The 19,986-nt window shown below is 45.9% G+C and overlaps 1 protein-coding gene across 1 annotated transcript; it reads right to left on the reverse strand.

Moving 5' to 3' along the window:
* Nucleotides 1-5,479: 5,479 nt before the first annotated feature.
* Nucleotides 5,480-15,672, reverse strand: polr2f (RNA polymerase II, I and III subunit F). Its single transcript, XM_073034010.1, has 5 exons — nt 15,556-15,672; nt 13,698-13,767; nt 10,820-10,950; nt 7,598-7,669; nt 5,480-5,676 (listed from the first exon to the last, which is right to left on the reverse strand). Exons 1-5 carry the CDS (start codon nt 15,573-15,575, stop codon nt 5,586-5,588), a joined length of 384 nt encoding a protein of 127 aa, XP_072890111.1. The 5' UTR covers nt 15,576-15,672; the 3' UTR covers nt 5,480-5,585.
* Nucleotides 15,673-19,986: the final 4,314 nt, after the last annotated feature.

Below are 19,986 nucleotides of genomic sequence, written 5' to 3' on the forward strand. Positions count from 1 at the left end.
TTGTGTTATGGTTATCATTCTATCGATTTGTTGAGTATGCCACAAGAAAATGAATCTCAGGGTTTTATATGGTGATGTATGTACTTTGATAATAAATTTATTTAGAACTTTAAAGATATGAGGCAAACCATATAATTATGTTATAGAGCACTACAGTGTAGAAAGAGGCCTGTTGCCATCTAGTCCATGCTATTATTCTGCCTAATACCATTGACCTCCACCTGGACCATAGCCCTCCACACATCTCCCATCCATGTACTTATCCAAACTTCTCTTAAGTGTTGAAATTGAACCCATGTTCATCACTGCTGCTGACAACTCATTCCACATTTTCTCCACCCTCTGAGTGAAGAAGTTTCCCCTCACATTCCCCTTAAACTTTTCACTTTCCATCCTTAACCCATGAGCTAAAGTTGTAGTCTCATCAACAGTGGAAAAATCCTGCCAGCATTTACTCTATCTATATCCCTCATAATTTTGTATACCTCTGTCAAGCTAGATTTATGTTCAAGTTGTATAAGACAGTGGTGAGGTCTAATTTTAAGTATTGTGTACAGTTCTGCTCGCCTACCTACAGGAAATATATCAATAAGATTGAAAGAGTGCAGAGAAAATTTACCAGGATGCAGCTGGGAATGAGGACCTGAATTAATAGGGAAAGGTTGAATAGGTTAGGACTTTATTCCTTGGAGCGTAGGAGAATGAGAAATTTGATGGAAGTATACAAAATTATGAGGGATATCAATAGGATTAGCCAAGCAGGAAGTTTCCACTGAGGTTGAGTAAGACGGGAACTACAGGTCATGGATTAGGGGTGAAAGGTGAAATTTTTAAGGGGAATGTTGTGTATTCAGTATTCCAGTAATATTTGAGTAATTTTGCAAAATATATTGTTTGATAAAGCAATTTTTGTTGTTTAAATAATTCATTATGGGTTATATGTAAAAGTACGTGAATGGCATACGTCATTATGCCACATCAATATGTGCGCACCTCGCTTAAAGTAAAAACAAAATTAGAGTCGCATTCTAGACTTGTTTTTCTTCCAATTAGTTTTATGTTTCAGAGTTACAAAATGTAATGGGGAATATGAGGAGACACTTCTTCACTCAGAGGGCGGCAAGAGTGTGGAACAAGCTGCCAGCAGAAGTGGTGGATGTGGGTTCTATTTCAATATTTAAGAGAAGATTGGGAGAAGTACGGAGGGCTGTGATCCACATGCAGGAGGATAGGACCAGGGAGAAAGCACAGACCAGGTGGGCTGACAGGTGCTGCAGTGCTCGATGATATGCTCTGAGGTCTTCAAAGGTGTAACAGGGTGTAGACATTAACCTGCTTTTATTTGGTAGATATACCAAGCAGCAGATTTTAACGCATTCATTACCAACCTCTAATAGCCCTTGCACAGAGAAGAGAGCAGGTAAGAGTCAACCGCAGTTCCACAGGTCCCATATATGCCTGACTGCATAACTGAACCAGCTGGTCTTTTATAACAATCTGCCTTTTCATGGACTTCTGGACTTCTAACACCGATTTTACCAATTTGAACTCAAATTTATCTTCTGTGGTGGGATTTAACATCAATAACCCAGTAACAAGCACCATGCCCCTTAAAGATGACTGGATGCTTGTTGTTGCCATAGATACTTCACACTGTTAGGCAAGCAACCAGGTGATTGGGATTTAGCAAAAGGGAAATATTGGCCTAGAGTGATATTTGAAAGATGACTTAGAAGGGAATGAGCTGCTCAATGAAGCAAGGCGAATGGTGATATCAGAGGCAGATGGTCCCATTTCACACCTGGCCTTCTATTGACACACACAAAATGCTGGTGGAACACAGCAGGCCAGGCAGCATCTATAGGGAGAAGCGCTGTCATTGCCAGGACCTGACGAAGGGTCTCGGCCCGAAACGTCGACAGCGCTTCTCCCTATAGATGCTGCCCGGCCTGCTGTGTTCCACCAGCATTTTGTGTGTGTTGTTGTTTGAATTTCCAGCATCTGCAGATTTCCTCGTGTTTGGCCTTCTATTGAGTCTGCTGCTGTTACTGGGAACGAGTTGCTGGCCGGAGTCGGCAACAGTACCACCCGTGGCCACTGGATGGCGCCAAGAACAGCAGTTCTGCAACTTTGCCATCTGGAAACTCGACCCACAGCCGGAGGCGCTTATTGTGCGCGCTGGGGCAATGAAAAGCAGCTTGCAGCAGCATCAAAGCCACACAGCATTCAAAAGAAAGGCATAAACATTGGGAGCCACGATAGCATAGCGGTTAGCGCAACGCTATTACGGTTCGAGGTGTCGGAGTTCAGTCTCAGCTTCCTCCGTAAGGAGTCTTTGTACGTTCTCCCTGTGGGATGCGTGGGTTTTCCAGTTCCCTCCCACAGTCTAAAGACAGGTTGGATAGATAAAAGGAATGTAGTGGATGTTGTACATTTGGATTTCAGAAGGCCTTTGACAAGGCGCCACTCATGAGGTGGTACTACAGGAGCACAAAATGCTGGAGGAACTCAGCAGGTCAGGCAGCATCAAAGGAGAGGAATAGGTACGACGTTTTGGGCTGAAATCCTTCTTCAGGACTCAAGATGCTGATTTTCAGCGTTTGTAGAATCTTGCGTTCATAAATTACACAGAATCCTTGCAAGAAAGTACACAATTAGAACAAAAAAATCAATTTTTGTGCAAAGCCATCAAAATAGTCATAGCATTGCTGAACTGTATAGATGAGAAGTGTTGCTTCAAGAACCAAATGGATTTTGAACCTGTGAGTGTGGGACTTAAGGCTTCTGGATCTACTGCCCGAGGGCAGCTGCGAGATGACACGGCCTGGATGGTGGGGATCCTTAATGAAAGATGTGGCACCGTCTCACATAGATCAGAATCAGGTTTAATACCACCGGCATGTCATGAAGTTTTCAGCAGCAGTACAATGGTAATAGAGAGAAAAAGAAAGCAGTGAATTAAAGTATATATTTAATAAATAAGTTACATAAGTCGTGCCAAAAAATAGGAAATAAAAACCAAGTAGTTCATGGATTCAATGCCCATTCATAAATCGGATGGCAGAGGGGAAGAAGCTGTTCCTGAATTGCTGAGTGTGTGCCTTCAGTCTTCTACACCTCCTTCCAGTGCGAAGAGGGCAAGAGGGTGGTGGAGGTCCTTAATGATGGATGCTCCTTTCTGCAGCACCACTCCTTGAAGATGAGCTGGATACCACAGAGGAAAATGCCCTTGGAGATGGCTAATTTTACATCTCTCTGTGCCTTACTTTGGTCCTGTGCAGTAGCTCCTCCATACCAGTACTGCTCCAGTTTCGGGGAGCTTTGGGTTAGAATGGGGGAGAGGAAGCACAACAGAGAGGGAGGCTGCAAACATGAGACGATCTGCAGATGCTGGAAATCCAAATCAACAGAGAGAGAGAATGCTGGAGGAACTCAGATCAGGCAGCTTCTATGGATAAGAACAAACAGTCCACGTGTCAGGCCGAGACCTTTCATCAGAACTGGAAAGAAAGTCAGAATAAGATTGGGGGGGGGGGGGGGTGGAGAAGTACACGGTGGTAGGTGATAGGAGAAACCAGGAGAGGGGGAGGGGTGAATTCCTCATCTCCCTTCACCACTACTGTTGTGTGCCCTGTGTAGGGGGTAGATGATGCTTTACTGATGGGATGGCAGTGGCTCTGTGAGGGGGTAAATAGCCAGAGAAAGCCCTCTCTCCAGCTGGGAAAATCAGACCGTCATGATGAGGTGGCATGTCTGGACTCCCCACTCCCGATTCACTAGCAGTACTACAGATACATAGCTCCCCATATTCTCATGCAGCATGGCCCGATCTGTCCACTGCAGCCAGGGTGCCCACCTATCTAGTCCCATCTGCCCTTGTGTAGGTGGTGGGGTGTGGGGAATCACCCATCGCTGTAATGGGACTCAACTCCAGCTGGATTGCCAATGTCCACAACTGCTACTTCCCAACCGGCTACCATCCCCAAGCCCAGAGCCCTCCTCCACCATAGGTCTAGTGGGTGGGTGCAGGAATGGTAGAGGTGTGACCAGTTGGCATGGGCACACACTGGATACTGGCAGCAAAACTGAAGGAAGCAGCCTGAACAAGACTGGGTTCCATGTGTATGGTTAATGTGAGATTTCAGCCCCACCCCATGGATATTTGAGAGTGCTTTTTCTCAATTTTTGGCTGCATTTAAAATTAAATGAGCTCTATTTGTCAGATGTACATCAGAGCAGTGAAATGTGTGGTTTGCAGAGTCAACACAGTCCGAGGATGTCCTGACTGCAGCCCGCAAGCATCTTCTGGAGAACACATAACATGCTCACAATTTACTAATGGAATTGGACACTGGCTTGGCTGTTTCAGTCACTCCACAAAATGACCCTGAATGGCCTTTCAATGATACTGAATTGAAAGCCTGGAGACACACTCTATACTGAGTTGGAGCTTTTAGCTAAGCAAGGAGGTGTGCTGCATATTGAATATTTGAAAAATATTGTGAACATAATTTTAAATAAGCATTCTTTGTTGATTACATAATGCATCGCAGGTAATATGTAAAAGTACGTAAATGGCATACGACATCACGCCACCACATCATTCGCACTTTGCTTAAAGTACTAAGTTAGACTCATACTCCTAGCTCCCTTGTTTTTCCTTTCAATTAGTTTTTATGCTTTGAAGTTACAAAACATAACACGTAGAAACTCTGTAAAGACAGTGGCAGAAACTGAACCCTGATTTGCTGTGTTGTAAAGCGTTACACTAGCATGTCAAACACTCCTTCAGCCTTAGTGTCCTGATCTTTGGGCATCTATTCAGGTATGGGGCTAGCTCATTAAAGACTTACTCATCTAGTTTCTCCAGGGTGGCCATTCAGAGGTCCAGGCCGTTGAGGGTTCCACTTGAATGTCTCCTTCCGAGGACACCTTCATGCTCAGGTACACCTGGAGAGGAAGCATCTAGGGTCCAGGCTGTACTGGATCAGTGGACTAGAGTGCGCCCTGGACCAGCACAGCGATGTTTTAATTTGGTGTACACTTTCTAAGTACCGAACTAAGACTGGTATAGATACTCTAAATAAATTAAAACTTACTTTAAAACTCTTTTTACATACATTATAAACTCCCTCTATACCAGGGGTTCCCATCCTGGGTACCACAGACCCCTTGCTTAATAGTAACTAAAAAGGTTGGAAACCCCTACTCTGTACCAACAGTGTGTGAAGCGAAACAACCCTTCCTTCCCCCATTAGCACCAGACTGCTGCCAATTCTAAGACATGTCTGTAGCAGATCCTTTGTGGCTGGATCTTTCAGGCACAGATTCTCAACCGTATCGATTCAGAAGCATCAACTTTGACCCAGTACTTTGCCTGGCTTCTCTTTCCGCAGTGTGTGTGTGGCTGGCTGAGTTCTTCCACCACTTTTGTCTCAGTCATGCATTCTCGCATTTGTTTTCCAGAAGAATCAATTGCTCAACAGAAAACACTGTTTATTTTACAAAAACAAGTATACAATAGAAAAATAACTATATTTAAATAGAGGAAACATGTACAAAGTAACATGACAGGGCAGCAAAGGTCAGTCTGCAATTATCAGCTCATCCACTCCCCAATCCTCATAGCTTCCATCCGGCAGATAACGTCGGATAATGATCGGGATTTTCCGAGCCCTGGAAGACAAGAGTAATCGCTCCCATTAGGAAACAGCAACAGTCGAGGAAGTGATGAGAGTAGTGCACGCTGTCTACGTGGACATCTATACAGCGTTTGACAAGGTCTCAATGGAAGACCAATTCAAAATGTTGAGCGCCCACAGGATCGCTTGGTAACAACCGTGACCACCCGTGTACAGGGGGTGCTGGTGCTGGGACCCTTGCTGCTTATGTACATTAATGACACTGTGACTGTACGAGGTACGAATGAGAAGTCTGCAGGTAGCGTGGAATTTGTTAGTGGTGAGGAGAGTGGCCTTAGACTGCAGAGTGATGCTGAACAGCTGGTACACTCTACAGAAGGAAGTCCTACACTGACTGGCAACTCCCGCAATGATGCTGGTGCCAAACTGTATCGGTCTCTGCCGCCCCTTTGGGTTCATCAGCTGCGTGGACAGGGGTAGCCTGCTGCATGGGTAACAGCTTGATCTCCAGATCATACTGCCCTGGCCTGCGTCTCATGCAGACATCAAGGACGCAATATCTATGGTCGATCCGATCAACGGAGGCCTCTTTTAAGAAGTGTTTTAGATTGACACGCTGGGAACGGGGGATATGGATCACAAAGAGGCAGGAGGGATTGGTTTTGGTTCAGTACAGACACGGTGGGCCAAAGGGCCTACTCCTTTGATGTAATGTTTAGTGTTCTATTTTAAGAAACTCCCAGTGATCTGTTACGAGAGAAGATCGATCCTGGGAATGAAAGGGTTAACGTAAGAGGAGCATTTGATGGCTCCGGGCTTGTACTCACTGGAGATTAGAAGAATGAGGGAGGCACATCATTAAAACCTACAGAATACTGAAAGCCCTAGATAGAGAGAACACTGAACAGATGTTTCCAACAATGGGACAGTCTGGGACCAGAGGGCACAGCATCAAAATATTAGAATATCCCTTTAGAACAGAGATGAGGAAGAATTTCTTTAGCAAGAGGGTGGTGAACCCATGGAATTCATTGCCAGGCAGCTGTGGAGACCAAGTCATTGAGTATAGTATATTTAAAGCAAAGGTTCATAGATTTTTGATTAGTCGGGGTGTCGAATGTTATGGGGAGAAGACATGTGAATGGAGTTGAGAGGGATAATAAATTAGCCATGATGGAATGGTAGAGAAGACTCGATGGGCCAAATGGCCTAATTCTGCTCCGGATTTACATGTGTAAGATATACATTATGAGTGGAAGGGCCCTAGGGTGTATCCGGACAAACACTTGAATCACCAAGGTTACAGACCAAGTGGCAGTAAATGTGATGAGTATAGATTGATAGAAAGGTTCCGCATGGACACAGAGGGGCTGAATGGCCTGTTGCTGCCTTGTATGACCCATGTTCCTTGCAGTTTTCAGCTTGTTTATTTGACAGATAGTACAGATGCCTATAGCATAGTAAGGATTCATTCTGAGCAACACACACAACATGTTGGAGGAACTCAGCAGGCCAGGCAGCATTTATGAAGAAGAGTAGACGGCTGAGGTTTCGGACCGAGACCCTTCTTCAGGACTGGAAAGGAAGGGGGATGGAGTCAGATTCAGAAGATGGGGGGGGAAGGAAGAAGTGGTAGGTGGTAGGTGGATCTGGGATAGGGAGTGAAGAGCTGGAAAGTTGATTGGTGAAAGAGATACAGGGCTGGAGAAGGGGGAATCTGATCGGAGAGGACAGAAGGCCGTGGAAGAAAGGGAAGGGGGTGGAGCACCAGAGGGAGGTGATGGGTAGGTGAGGAGATAAGTGAGAGAGAGAGAAACAGGAATGGGGAATGGATTCATTCTGCCTTACGTCATCTGAGCTGAGTATCCAGTGGGTCGAGCACAATGCAGCAAGCCCTTGTAAAGCAAAGCATGTTAGATGAGGACCAGCATCCAGGCACGGAAGCTGGAACTTACTTCAGCTCTTTCATTGCGATCTGCAGTGGGTCTGTCTCTCCTTCAAGCTCAACCATGACTGGGGCACACATCCTGTGAAAGGGAGGGAGAGAGAGCGAGAGAGAAATAAACGATGAATCACACCGATGTGTTATCCTGGCAGGCAAGCTCCAGGGAGTGCAGCCACACTTCACACTGAGTTAACAGCTTGCTCCGTTACAGGAAGGCCATTCAGCCCCTCGAGCCTGTACTACCAGTCCTGGCTTATATCCATTTCCTGCTAGTAATTATCCGCACCCAACAAACCATCGATTTCAAGCTGAAAATGTACCACAGGCCACCAGCAACCGCAGCTTTGTGGGAGAAAAGACACCCCTACATGAGCACGAAGGAAAATGCTTTCCTGCTCCTTGCACTCTGACCGTCCACCAGTCTCCTTGTCATCCGTTACTTACCAACGAGGAGGGAATGCTGAGACAGTCGGGTGGCCCACAGCCATTTCTAGAAAGCCTTACAGGAGGCTAGCGTCCAGGACCATTAACGGTTTCTCTCTGGACAAGTGCTGCCCGATCCACTGAGCACATCTGGCATCTTGTGAACTTAACATTACCAGCACGATTTTTAAAATGATTCCTCCAGTAATGTGTATTTATCTCCATCCTCCACTGCCAGATAGAACCACACAGTGACAGCGTTGTCACTGTGTTGGTCTGTAATCAAATACAGTCCTCAGATGGTTTAGACTTAATCCTACAGCTTCACAGAAACGTTTTAAAGATTAGTTTTATTTGTCACATGTACATTGAAACATACGGTGAAATGCATTCTTTGTGTCAACAACCACAGGTATGAATACGTCCTAGGGGCAGACTGCAAGTGTCGCCTACAGAACGCACCACTGATTAACCCTTACTAATCTATGCGGCTTTGGGATGGGGCAGGAAATGGGAGCACCCAGAGAAAACCCCAGCGGTCACGGGGAGAACAAACTCTGAACCCAGAGCCCTGACTGCTGGTGCAGTAAAGTGTTATGTAACCGCTATGCTACTGTGCCGCCCACTGTTGTGAAACTGACAAGGAAACCAACCGCTTTAAATCATTCTAGATTGATTTAACAATTTGAGTTTAGTTGCCCACACTGGTGCTGTAACCTGACCACTACACTTTCAGAACCCTTCGCTGTTGAATTTAAAACCGGCGACCCGGTAACTTCTGGTGCCGTCAAGAAGGCGACTCGTGAGAGCATCTCTGATAGAAACATCAAATACTCCTGTCTCAAAGCTGACTTATACTTGTGCATACGGGCTACGCCGCAGTGTACCCCATAACCCTGATGTTCACTTCTGCATCGCTCTACGCTGTAGTGAGCGTGCGCTGGTGTGCGGCAAAACGCTAGTTGGCGGTGGGGTTTCTATGCCTCTGTGTTGTTTCTTCGCGAGAGACATGGATGAGGAAATGCATTTCAAACACTTTCGCATGTCGGCAGGTAGATCTGACGATTTGGTTAATCTACTTCATATTGGTATACGCATAGCCTACAAACATGGTGGAGAAGAAGCAACCGGAAATGTGTAGGAGGAAATGCGATGCAACCAAGCAGACCAATCACAGTTGTTGCGGTCTGCGTTGTCATGATGCATGAGTAACTTTTCTAGCGAGGTGCACGTCACCCTACTGCGTAGGGTACGCGACACGGCGTAGATGCGATGCACAAATATAAATCAGCCATCAGTCTGCTGCAGATGAGAAACAACACGTTTAAGGTCTGTACAGTTAGTAACATCGTTTAATATCTCGAGGATCTACTCAAGACCCAACCTATCGATGCAGTTACAAATAAGGCACAACATATTTCATTAGGAGTTTGACATATGTCACCAGATGCTTGCAAATTGCCACAGATGCGCCGTGGCTGCATCACCACTTGGGAGTGGGGGCTACAGATGCTGCAGAGAATTGTAAACTCAGTCAGCTCCATCATGGGCACTAGCCTCCATAGCATTCCGGACATCTTCAAGGAGCAATGCCTCAGAAAGGCGGCTTCCACCGTCAAGGACCTTCACACCCAGAGGTTCAGGAACAACTTCTCCCGCTCTGCCGTCAGATTTCTGAATGGCATTGAACCCACGGACAATACCTCACTACTTGTTTTATTTTTACTTTTGCACTACCCATTTAACTATTTTATAAATATTTACTATAATTCAGTTTTATCTATTATGTTTTGCATAATACGGCTGCTGCTAGGTTTACAAAATTCACGACACATGCCGGTGATATCAAACCAAAATCTGATTTTGGACTGCTGTACACAAAATGGCCACTGCACCCCCTACACTTTAAGAAGTCCACTGTTAGCGGTGAGGCAGTTGGTGCAGCTGACATTGTTAAAGATGTCGTAGGAAGTGTTTACTCCCCCCCCTCACAGTGGCCCAGCTAACAGAGCTGCAGCCTTACAATTCCTGCCTTCTGGGTTCCATCCTGACCCCAGGTGCTGCAGGGTCTCTCTGTGACCAGGTGGGCTTCCTCCCACTCCCCAAGGGCTTGCAGGTTAATAGGTTTTACAAGACAAGCTGCTGGAGCAACTCAGCAGGACAGGTAACAACTGTAGAGGGAACTGGACAGTCGATTTTTCGGGTCGAGACCCTTCATCTGGATGCAGCTTATGAGACTTGGCACTTGCAGTCCCTTGTGGCTCCATGTTAGTAGGTTAATTACCTGCTGTGAACTGGCCCTGCATGTGAATGACTGTCTGGACAGAAGCGAAGGAGAACGTGGAGAGAATAAAATGGTTCTAGTTTAGCATTCCTCCAAGAAGACCACACCCTTGTCATTGAGTTTGGAGGCTTACGTGCCTCAACGACCCAGAGAGCTGTGTCGGCTGGAGTCAGGGCTTTATGATTTGGCTCTTGTTGGGGTCACACACACCAAACAAGTCAAAGGGTAGAGGCCAGACTAAGAGTGGTCCACCAGTCCTCCAGGTTCAGGGGTTCAGCTCATGGCTAACAACCCTTACTGGTCATTAAAAAATTGTACTTGACACAGCATTGAAGAATCCTTCTACACAGACAGACGGAGGACCTTCATTGGTGCCCTACACGCCCGCCAGCAATGGAAAAGGTAATTTAGCATTAGTGCCAATGGGTGAATGATAGGCGTAGAGAAACTGGGTTGAACGTCACTATACCCCTACAGTGTCCCGGCAGGGAGGTGGAGCAGACTGCTCAGGGTACTGACACTCACGCTATCTGGAGAGCCCGCGTCCCCAGTACTCGGGCTCTCTCGTACTTCGTCATGTAGGAGGTGGTGATCCTTTTCTGGTTGGCCTGCTGCCCGTCTGCCGCGGGGAGAATCTCCACGTTTTCACGGTCTTCCTGTAAAACAGTTTTTGGAAGGTGGGAGATCAGATCAAATGGAAGATTACATCATTCATTTTCACTTGGTCTCAACCCCTCCCTTTGTTCTCTTCACTCTTCCCCCCCCCCCCATCCCCCCACTTCTTTACAAGCTTAGACTCAAAGTGGAGAAACAGGCCCTTTGGCCTATCTTGTACATATTACCTTGGCTTTCTGCTTAGTCCCACTAACTTGCACCTGGACCACAGTCCTCCACACCCCTCATACACGTACCTATCTAAACTTCTCTTAAACGTTGCAACTGAACCAACATCCACCACTTCTGCTTGAAGCTAGTTCCACTCTCTCAGTGAAGAAAATCCCCCCTCGGGTTCCACTTAAATGCTTCACCTTTCACCCTTAACCTCCAGTTTGCTGATAAAAGGGGAGATCTATTAGAGTTTACTAAATTATGAGGCATAGAAGGAGATAGACAGCTGGTATCCCTTTCTCAATGTTGAAATGTCTAATACCAGACGTCATGCGCTTAAGGAAAAAGATTCAAAGGAGATTGTGTGAGGCAAAGTTTTATTTTTTTATATATAGAATGGTGAGTGCCTGTACAATGTGCTGCCAATGGTGGAGGCAGAGACCTGGGCAAATAGAAGGGATTAGTTTAATTAGAGATCAATAATTTAATTAGTTCAACACAACATTATTAGGCAATATTTCATTAGGAGTTTGAGATTTGGTACGTCTCCCAAAACATACAAAAATTTCTACAGACGTACTGTGGAGAGCATTCTAACTGGCTGCATCACCGTCTGGTATGGGGGGGGGGGGGGTGGAGGGTGTTACACAGGATCGAAGTAAGCAGCAGAGTGTTGTAAACATAGCCAGCTCCATCATGGGCACTAGCTTCCGTAGCATCTAGGACATGTCGAGGAGCCATGCCTCACAAAGGTGCTGTCCATCATTATGAACGCCCACCACCCAGGACGTGCCCTCTTCTCATTGGTATCATCAGGGAGGAGGTACAGAGACCTGAAAGCACACACTCAACAATTCAGAAACAGGTTCTTCCCCAAGGCTGAGTTGCTAGCTCGATGCTCAAATCAGCAAGGTAGGAAAGTGTGTAAGGAGCTGGCCGGATTTGAACCTGAGACCATTGGCCTCGAAGTCCAGTGCTATGGTACTACACCACTGACGGGCTATATATTTATTCTTAATAGTATTTTTTTCTCTATTATTATGTATTGCATTGTACTGCTCCCGCAAAGTTAACAACCTTCACAACATATGCTGGTGATATTAAGCCTGATTCTAATCATGGGCCAAAGGGCTTGCTCTTGTGTAAAACTGTTTTACTTTTTTTAGAAAGGTAATCAAACTGAAACATTAACTGTGCTTTTCCCTTGCCACATACCACATGTCCTGCCAAGAACTTTCAACCTTACTTTATGTTGGTCAGAACAGTGGGAAGATCACTGCCACCCTCCTTCAAGACAGACCTGACAATCGCTGCCATTTACCAGGAGGTCCATATCACGTAGCTGAAGGCTATTCTGCCCCACAAGTCTATGCTAGCTCTCTGAGCAACCCCACATCTCTCATACTTTCCTGTATCCAATGCTCTCTCACATATGACATGACCAATAGCCAGTCCTGCTCCAGCCACACTGCTGTCACAGACAAGGGAGCTCATTAACGGCTTTCCTTCCTCAAGAGGCTAAACAAATTCAGTACGTGCCCAAAGACTCTTATCAATTTTTATCGAAGCACCATAGAAACTACTTGGCATACATGTAGCAGCTCTGTATGGTGACTGTTCTGCATGTGCCTGCAAGAAACTGCAGAGTGGTGGACACAGTTCAGTACAAGAACCACAAGGGCCTCCCTTCTATGGACTGTCTATATGACTCGCTGCCTCAGTAAAGCAGCCAGCGTAATCGAAGATTCTACCTACCCCAGACATTCTTTCTTCTCCCCTCCTCCTATCGGGCAGAAGATAAAAAAGTCTGAAAGCACATACCACAAGGCTCGAGGACAGTCCTATTCCATTGATACCAGACTCTGGAGCGGACCTCTTCTACAAGATGGACTCTTGCCCTTACAATTTATCTCATTATGATCTTCCACTTTATCATTTACCTCCATTGTACATTATCTGTAGCTCATAGAGTCGTAGAAAAATGCAGCACAGAAACATACCCTTTGGGCCATCTAGTCCATGCTGAAATATTTAAACTGCCTGCTCTCATCGACCTGCACCGGGACCACAGCCCTCCATACCCCTCCCATCCAAACTTCGCTTCAATGTTGAAATTGAGCTCACATGCACCATTTGTGCTGGCAGCTCGCTCCACACTCTCACCATGCGTTGAGTGAGGAGGTTTCCCCTCATATTGCCGTTAAACTTTTCACCTTTTACCCTTGACCCATGATCTCTGGTTGTAGTCTCACACAACCCCGGTGGAAAAAGCCTGCTTGTGTTTACCCAGTCTATACCCCCTCCTTTTGTTATTACTTCAATTTTTTTGCACTATACTTCAATTGTTTTACCCTATTCTAGCTAAATGTACTGTGTAATGACTGTATGAGCAGTGTACAGGACAAGCTCTTCACTTTATCTTGGCACATGTGACAATAATAATCCAATTCCAATACATATCCATCAATTTCACTGCAAATTCTGAAGTGGGATGAGCCCATAACCTTCGGATTGAAGAAGGGAGTTTGCCACTGGCCCCGGTCATTCAGATGGAGAGAACCATCTAGTCACTCACCTCCTCCACGTTGTCCAAATCATCCATCGCTTCATCTTCATCTGCATCATCGAAATCATCTCCATCAAAACTGGAATTGGAGAAAGTGGATCAACGTCAGCTTCGAGGAAAGGTCATTGACCTGGAGCATTCATTCCCTGTTTCCCACTCCACAAGATGCTGTTTGACCTGCTGACTGTCCGGCAGTTTAGGGAAGATTTGGAGGGGTAAGGGGCCAAATGCAGGTAAATGGTATTAGGTCAGGTCAGTATGGACTTGCCGGACTTGTTTACACCCTGCATAAACTGACGCATTTTCTGCATTTATTTCAGATTGCTAATGTCTGTATTTTTTTTATTCATTTATTGAGATACACCACAGAATAGGCCCTTCTGGCTCTCCCAGCCATGCCGTCCAGCAATCCCCCGATTTACGGGACATTAACCTGCAGGCTGGTAGGTCTTTGGACTGTGGGAGGAAACTGGAGCACCCGGAGGAATCCCACAGGGAGAATGTACGAACTCTTTACAGTCCGTGGCGGGAATTGAACCCACTGTGAAGTGTTGTGCTGTGCTGCCCACTTTTGCTTACAACTGCATCCTAGCATGTGATTTACCCAGACTAGGCCGGTGGTCTGGGCCTCAAGACAATCTTAAGTCATACAGCAACACAGTGTGTATACAGCCCGTTTGACCCAACTAGTCCACAGTGTCCACCCATTTAGTCCCAATTTCCTGCATTCCACCCATATCCCTCTTAGTTTCAACCTTCCCTGTACCTACCTAAATGCTTCTTAAATGATAAAATTATACTACTGTACCTGTCTCAACCATTCCTCGAGCAGCTCATTCCAGATACTCCAGGTTAAAAAAAAACAAGCTGCTCAAGTCCTTTTTAAATCTTCCCCTTCTTGCCCTAAATCGATACCCATAGTTTTGAACTCCTCTATCCTGGGGAAAAGACAGTTACCATCCATCCCTCTCCTAACGTACACTCATAGAACAGTACAGCAGAGAAAGAGGCTCTCTGGCCAATCAAGTCCATGCCGAGCCATTTTAAGCTTCCTACTCCCATCGACTGCACCACAGCCCTCCAGGCACCTATCTAAACTTCTCTTAAACATTGAAATCGAGCTCGCATGCACCACTTATGCTGGCAGCTCATTCAACACGGCCCTCTGAGTGAAGAGGTTTCTCCTCTTGTTTTCCTTAAACTTTTCTTAAACCCATGAACCCCTCAACCTCAGCGGAAAAAGCCCGCTTGCATTTACCCTCCCTATACCCTTCATAATTTTCTATACCTCTATCAAATCTTCCCTTAATTTTCCATGTTCCAAGGAATAAAGTCTTATCCTTATAACTCGGGTCCTCCAGGCCCAGCAGCATCCTGTAATTTTTCTCTGTTCTCTTTCAACCTTATTTACATCTTTCCTGTAGGTAAGTAACCAAAACTGCACACGATACTCTAAATTAGGCCTCACCAATGTCTTGCACAACTTCTATGCTGAATAAAACTGAGCAACTCTGGCTCCCTGAACCAGAGAACCTACCCCAACTCTACGTCTCAACCCACCAGCTGTATCCGGTCTTCTGGCCAGACTTGCCCCAGTGCCCTGGACCCAATAAGAAGGGCTTTAGGACGGAGAGAAGAGCAGAAAGGGTGCAATTACTCTGCTTGTGCTGGTAATTAGGTCGTAATGCAAGGCCTCCCGCCCGCAATGCAACGACTGAACCCGGGGCCTGCGGCTCGTTCTCCACCAACTGTGGGAGCCCGGCTGCCGCTCCAGCCCCACCACCAACGGTTCGCGATCAGCGGCGTCCCGGAGCCACGGGGTTGGCGGAATTCTCTCCCTCCACCCGTTCCCCTCTCGCTCACTCACTTATCCTCGTTATCCGACATGATTGCACCGACCTCCGCTCCTTCGACCACCACCGGGGACTACAGCACTGCTTCCGGGTCAGAGGTTCCAGGCCCCGTCTGTGACGTCACCTCGCTAGGCAACGAGCTGCGCTGCGCCACGTTCTCCACCGTCTTCGCCCAGAAGTTTTACCCACACGAACAGTCATTATTTCAACTGTTTTATTCAATATTTATTACACATACCACAATAAAAATGCCCTTGCTTTTCAATAAACCAAAATTACCGAAACAACTCAACCCTTTCCTTGGGCCATGATGTCCCACAGACGCCTGGCCGAGAGGAGCCTGCAGATGTTTGACATGCCACAGGGACTCAGAGGGCGAGAGCAAGTGTTTTAAGTTTTGGATGGAGACCCTGCACCCATTCCTCTTCGCCCAAAGATGCTTCCCGACCCCGCAGGGAGGTCCCCACCACAACCATCTGCCCCTGGACTAGAGAAACAGCTCACCCTGCTGATGGAGCTTATGCGGCATCAGTGCAACGAGAGGAATAGTCATCGCTTCATGATTCTGAAGCAGGGCTCAGACTAAATCTGGATCGTCTTTCCACACACACACACATTTTTGGCTTGAGCCTCCAAACAAGGTTCTCCAACCGCTCATAACTCGCTTCTACTTCCTACCCACATTCACATGAGGACTGGTCTGCTAAATTTAACCTAGTAGTTGGATGCTGAAGCAGACTCAGTTACTACCACAGGTGCTATCTGACCCACTATTGCCAGTGGGTTCTGCCAAGAGTCCACATCATTTTGGCCCATAAGACATAGGAGCAGAATTAGCTCATTGGACCCAAGTCTGCTCACCATTGCATCATGACTGATTTATAATCCGTTTCCTGGGATCTTGCTAACTAAGCCTTCTCTTGTCCCATTCCTACCCTGACTATTCCTCTTCTAGTACATTGTCCTCCCATCTGCATCTGATGCTCTCCACCAATTTGATTTTCACTTTGATTTAGACCCGACGCAGACTGGGAGACGATTTTGCTGAACACCTACGTTCTGTCCGCCAGAGAAAGCAGGATCCCCCAGTGGCCACACATTTTAATTCCACGTCCCATTCTGATATGTCTATCCATGGCCTCCTCTACTGTCAAGATGAAGCCACACTCAGGTTGGAGGAAAACCACCTTATATTCCATCTGGGCAGCCTCCAACCTGATGGCATGAACATTGATTTCTCTAACTTCCATTAATGCCCCTCTTTCCCCTTCTTATCCCATCCCTTATTTATTTATTCATTTTTCCCCTTTTCCCTCTCTCTGTCCCTCTCACAATCACTCCTTGCCTGCTCTCCATCTCCCTCTGGTGCTCCCCTCCCCCTTTCTTTCTCCCTAGGCCTCCCGTCCCACGATCCTTTCCCTTCTCCAGCTGTGTATACCTTTTGCCAATCAACCTTCCAGCTCTTAGCTTCATCCCTCCCCCTCCTGTCTTCTTCTATCATTTCGGATCTCCCCCTCCCCCTCCCAATTTCTTACTATCTCTTCTTTCAGTTAGTCCTGATGAAGAGCCTCAGCCCAAAACATCAACTGTACTTCTTCCTATAGATGCTGCCTGGCCTGCTGCGTTCCACCAGTGTTTTGTTGTTTTCACTAATTTAGGTTCACACTGGCTCATCTTCACAATGGATGTCCACCTACATCTCCACTATATACTTGGATGCCTAATGGCCCTTCTTTCACAAATAGATGCCCATCTATGCTTGTCCACCATTGTTGATAGAGACGTTAACCACAGCTGTTCTATGTTCTTCAACTACTCTCACTCTCTCTGCCACCTAAAGGATAGGGTACCCCATAGCTTCATCTTTCATTTCATCAGCTTCCATGTTCAACAGATCGTCCTCTGTAACTTCTGTTAATTTTGTTGAGACCATACATCAAAAAGAAAGCAAAATAGTTGAGATAGTGCTCAAGAACCATTCATGGCTAGAGTTTTTTCTGTAAAGTGGTCATAAGGAAAAAAAATTAACATGGTGTACAAGATGCAAACATGAGGAAATCTGTAGATGCTGGAAATTCAAGCCACACAAAATGCTGGTGGAACACAGCAGGCTAGGCAGCATTTATAGGAAGACGTACAGTCGACGTTTCGGGCCGAGACCCTTCGTCAGGACTACATGTCAGTGCACAAGATATATTTTTTTAATTAACACCAAATTGGGCACACACACTCAAAAAGGTTTGCCATTCCTGTATTAGACTTTTTAACCCTGGTGAAAAAGACACTAGCTATCTGCTGCATCCATGCCACCCCTAATCTTTTAAACCTCAGCCTCCATTCCAAAGAAAGCAACCCAAGTATATCCAACTTTCCTTATGCCTTTATGTACATGCCCTCTAACCCAGACAGCATCCCGGTAAACTTGTGGAATGGGAAGGAACTCAATTGAATGGAATAGTCTAGTGTAGCTTAGAGTTTTACACAGCTGCAACATAACTTCTCAACTCTTGAACTCAATTCCTTCTCATTGCGCCTTCCCATACAATTGCAGGAGATGCAACAATGGTCCCTACTCTTTCACTTATTCCCGATTTGAGACCACAGTATTCCTCCACTGAAACTTTTTCCAACTAAGTGTACTACATTTGACGCCTACAATGTGATGGTCATAGAATCAGTGATACGTAACACAGAAAAGGACCCTTTGGCCCATCAAATCTGTACCAAGATACAGGGGTCAATTTACAGAGGCCAATTAACCTCGAGACATGGGAGGACACTGGAGTACCTGGAGGAAATCCATGCAGATTCCATACAGACAAAATCTGAAGTCAGGATTGAACCCAGGATTCTACCACTATGAAGCTGGGTTACCACCAGTTCTTGATGACGCAGAAATCAAATTCAGATTGGGTGACTGGTTTTTGGGGGGACACCTCCCTTCAGTCCATATGAACGACCCCGAGTTTCCACCCACGTCATTTTAATTCTACATCCCATTCTTACATTGGCCTCTTTCGCTATTCCAGTGAAGCCAGATAGAACTCAGGGAAACAATCCCATCTTACAACCAGGCATGTTCTGACACTTACAACTTGCTAAATTTGTAAGTTAACCTGCTTTTCCCTGTTGGGTCAGAACCAGCCACTTTAAAAGACCAACCACCTGTAATATTTAATTTGCAGATATCATCTCATGTGTCATTATGAGGACCCAATTCACATACATAAGAACAGATGTTTAGCAACTGGCAAGATGGATTTGCCAATGTTATGGGGCTATGGGCACTTTGTTTTGCAAGGAATCTATTCGTAGCTGCACGTCTGACTTCTGAAACATTGACTGGTTGCATCATCTAAACTGATCCTTTGCAAATAACAAGCCTTCACCATCCTCTTGCCTACTACAACTACCACCATCACATTCCCTTTATTCTGTCCACCCCTCCCCATTCTCTAACATACCGGATTTCCATCTTTTTGGTGTTGAAATAAAACATGTAACCAAAACGCCAACTGATTTCCCTCCCACAGATACTGCCTGAATTATTGGGCTTGTCCAGTAGTTGACTATTTTTTGTTTTCCAAACATTTTGTGGCGCAAAGTTTCAAGTCCTATCGTTCGACCACATATTTTGTGTTTCTACAATCCATCCCATCATATTCCTGCTCTTTGCATTTTTGGCCTTTTTTGCCCCTCTTCTCACCCCTCCCACAACCGACAGCCATGCCTTGAAGGCACTGAAACATGTTGGAGAAATTCTAGTTGGACTATTGGCTACTGATTTGAAAATACCCTCTTGAATCCTTGCACCATTAGTCCTCCCCTGAAAGGTTTTTCTTTAACCAAGCTTTTGGTCCCCTTCGCAATCATCAATTTTGAAGGAACCAGTTTCTGTATATAGCTTCTGCATAATGACCTACCAAGCCTAAGACTTCACACGTTGACTGTACATCTCCCAGCTGTCATTCCCTGGGAAAAGAACTGACTGAAGGCAGGGTAGAATGCTAAAAGCAAGGATGTCATGATGAGGCTTTATAAGGCATTGGTGTGGCCTCATTTGGGAGTATTGTGAGCAATTTTGGGCCTCTTATCTAAGAAAGGATGTGCTGACATCGGAGAGCGTTCAAAGGAGGTTCATGAAAATGATTCCAGGATTGAAAGGCATATCATATGAATGCTTGATGGCTCTGGGCCGGTATTCATTGGAATTCAGAAGAATAGGGTGGGGGGAGGCCTTGATATAATGGATGTGGAGAGGATGTTTCCTATGGTGGAGGAGTCCAAGACCAGGGGACACTGCGTCAGAATAGCTAGAGCAGTTAGTCTGCGGAATTCATTGCCACAGGCAGCTGTGGAGGCCAAGTTATTGGGTATAATTAAGACGGAGGTTGATAGCTTCTTAATTTGTCAGGCATGAGGGGATATGGGGAGGAAGGAAGGAA

This window comes from Hemitrygon akajei, chromosome 31 (genome assembly GCF_048418815.1).
Source record: "Hemitrygon akajei chromosome 31, sHemAka1.3, whole genome shotgun sequence".
Lineage (NCBI taxonomy): Eukaryota > Metazoa > Chordata > Chondrichthyes > Myliobatiformes > Dasyatidae > Hemitrygon > Hemitrygon akajei.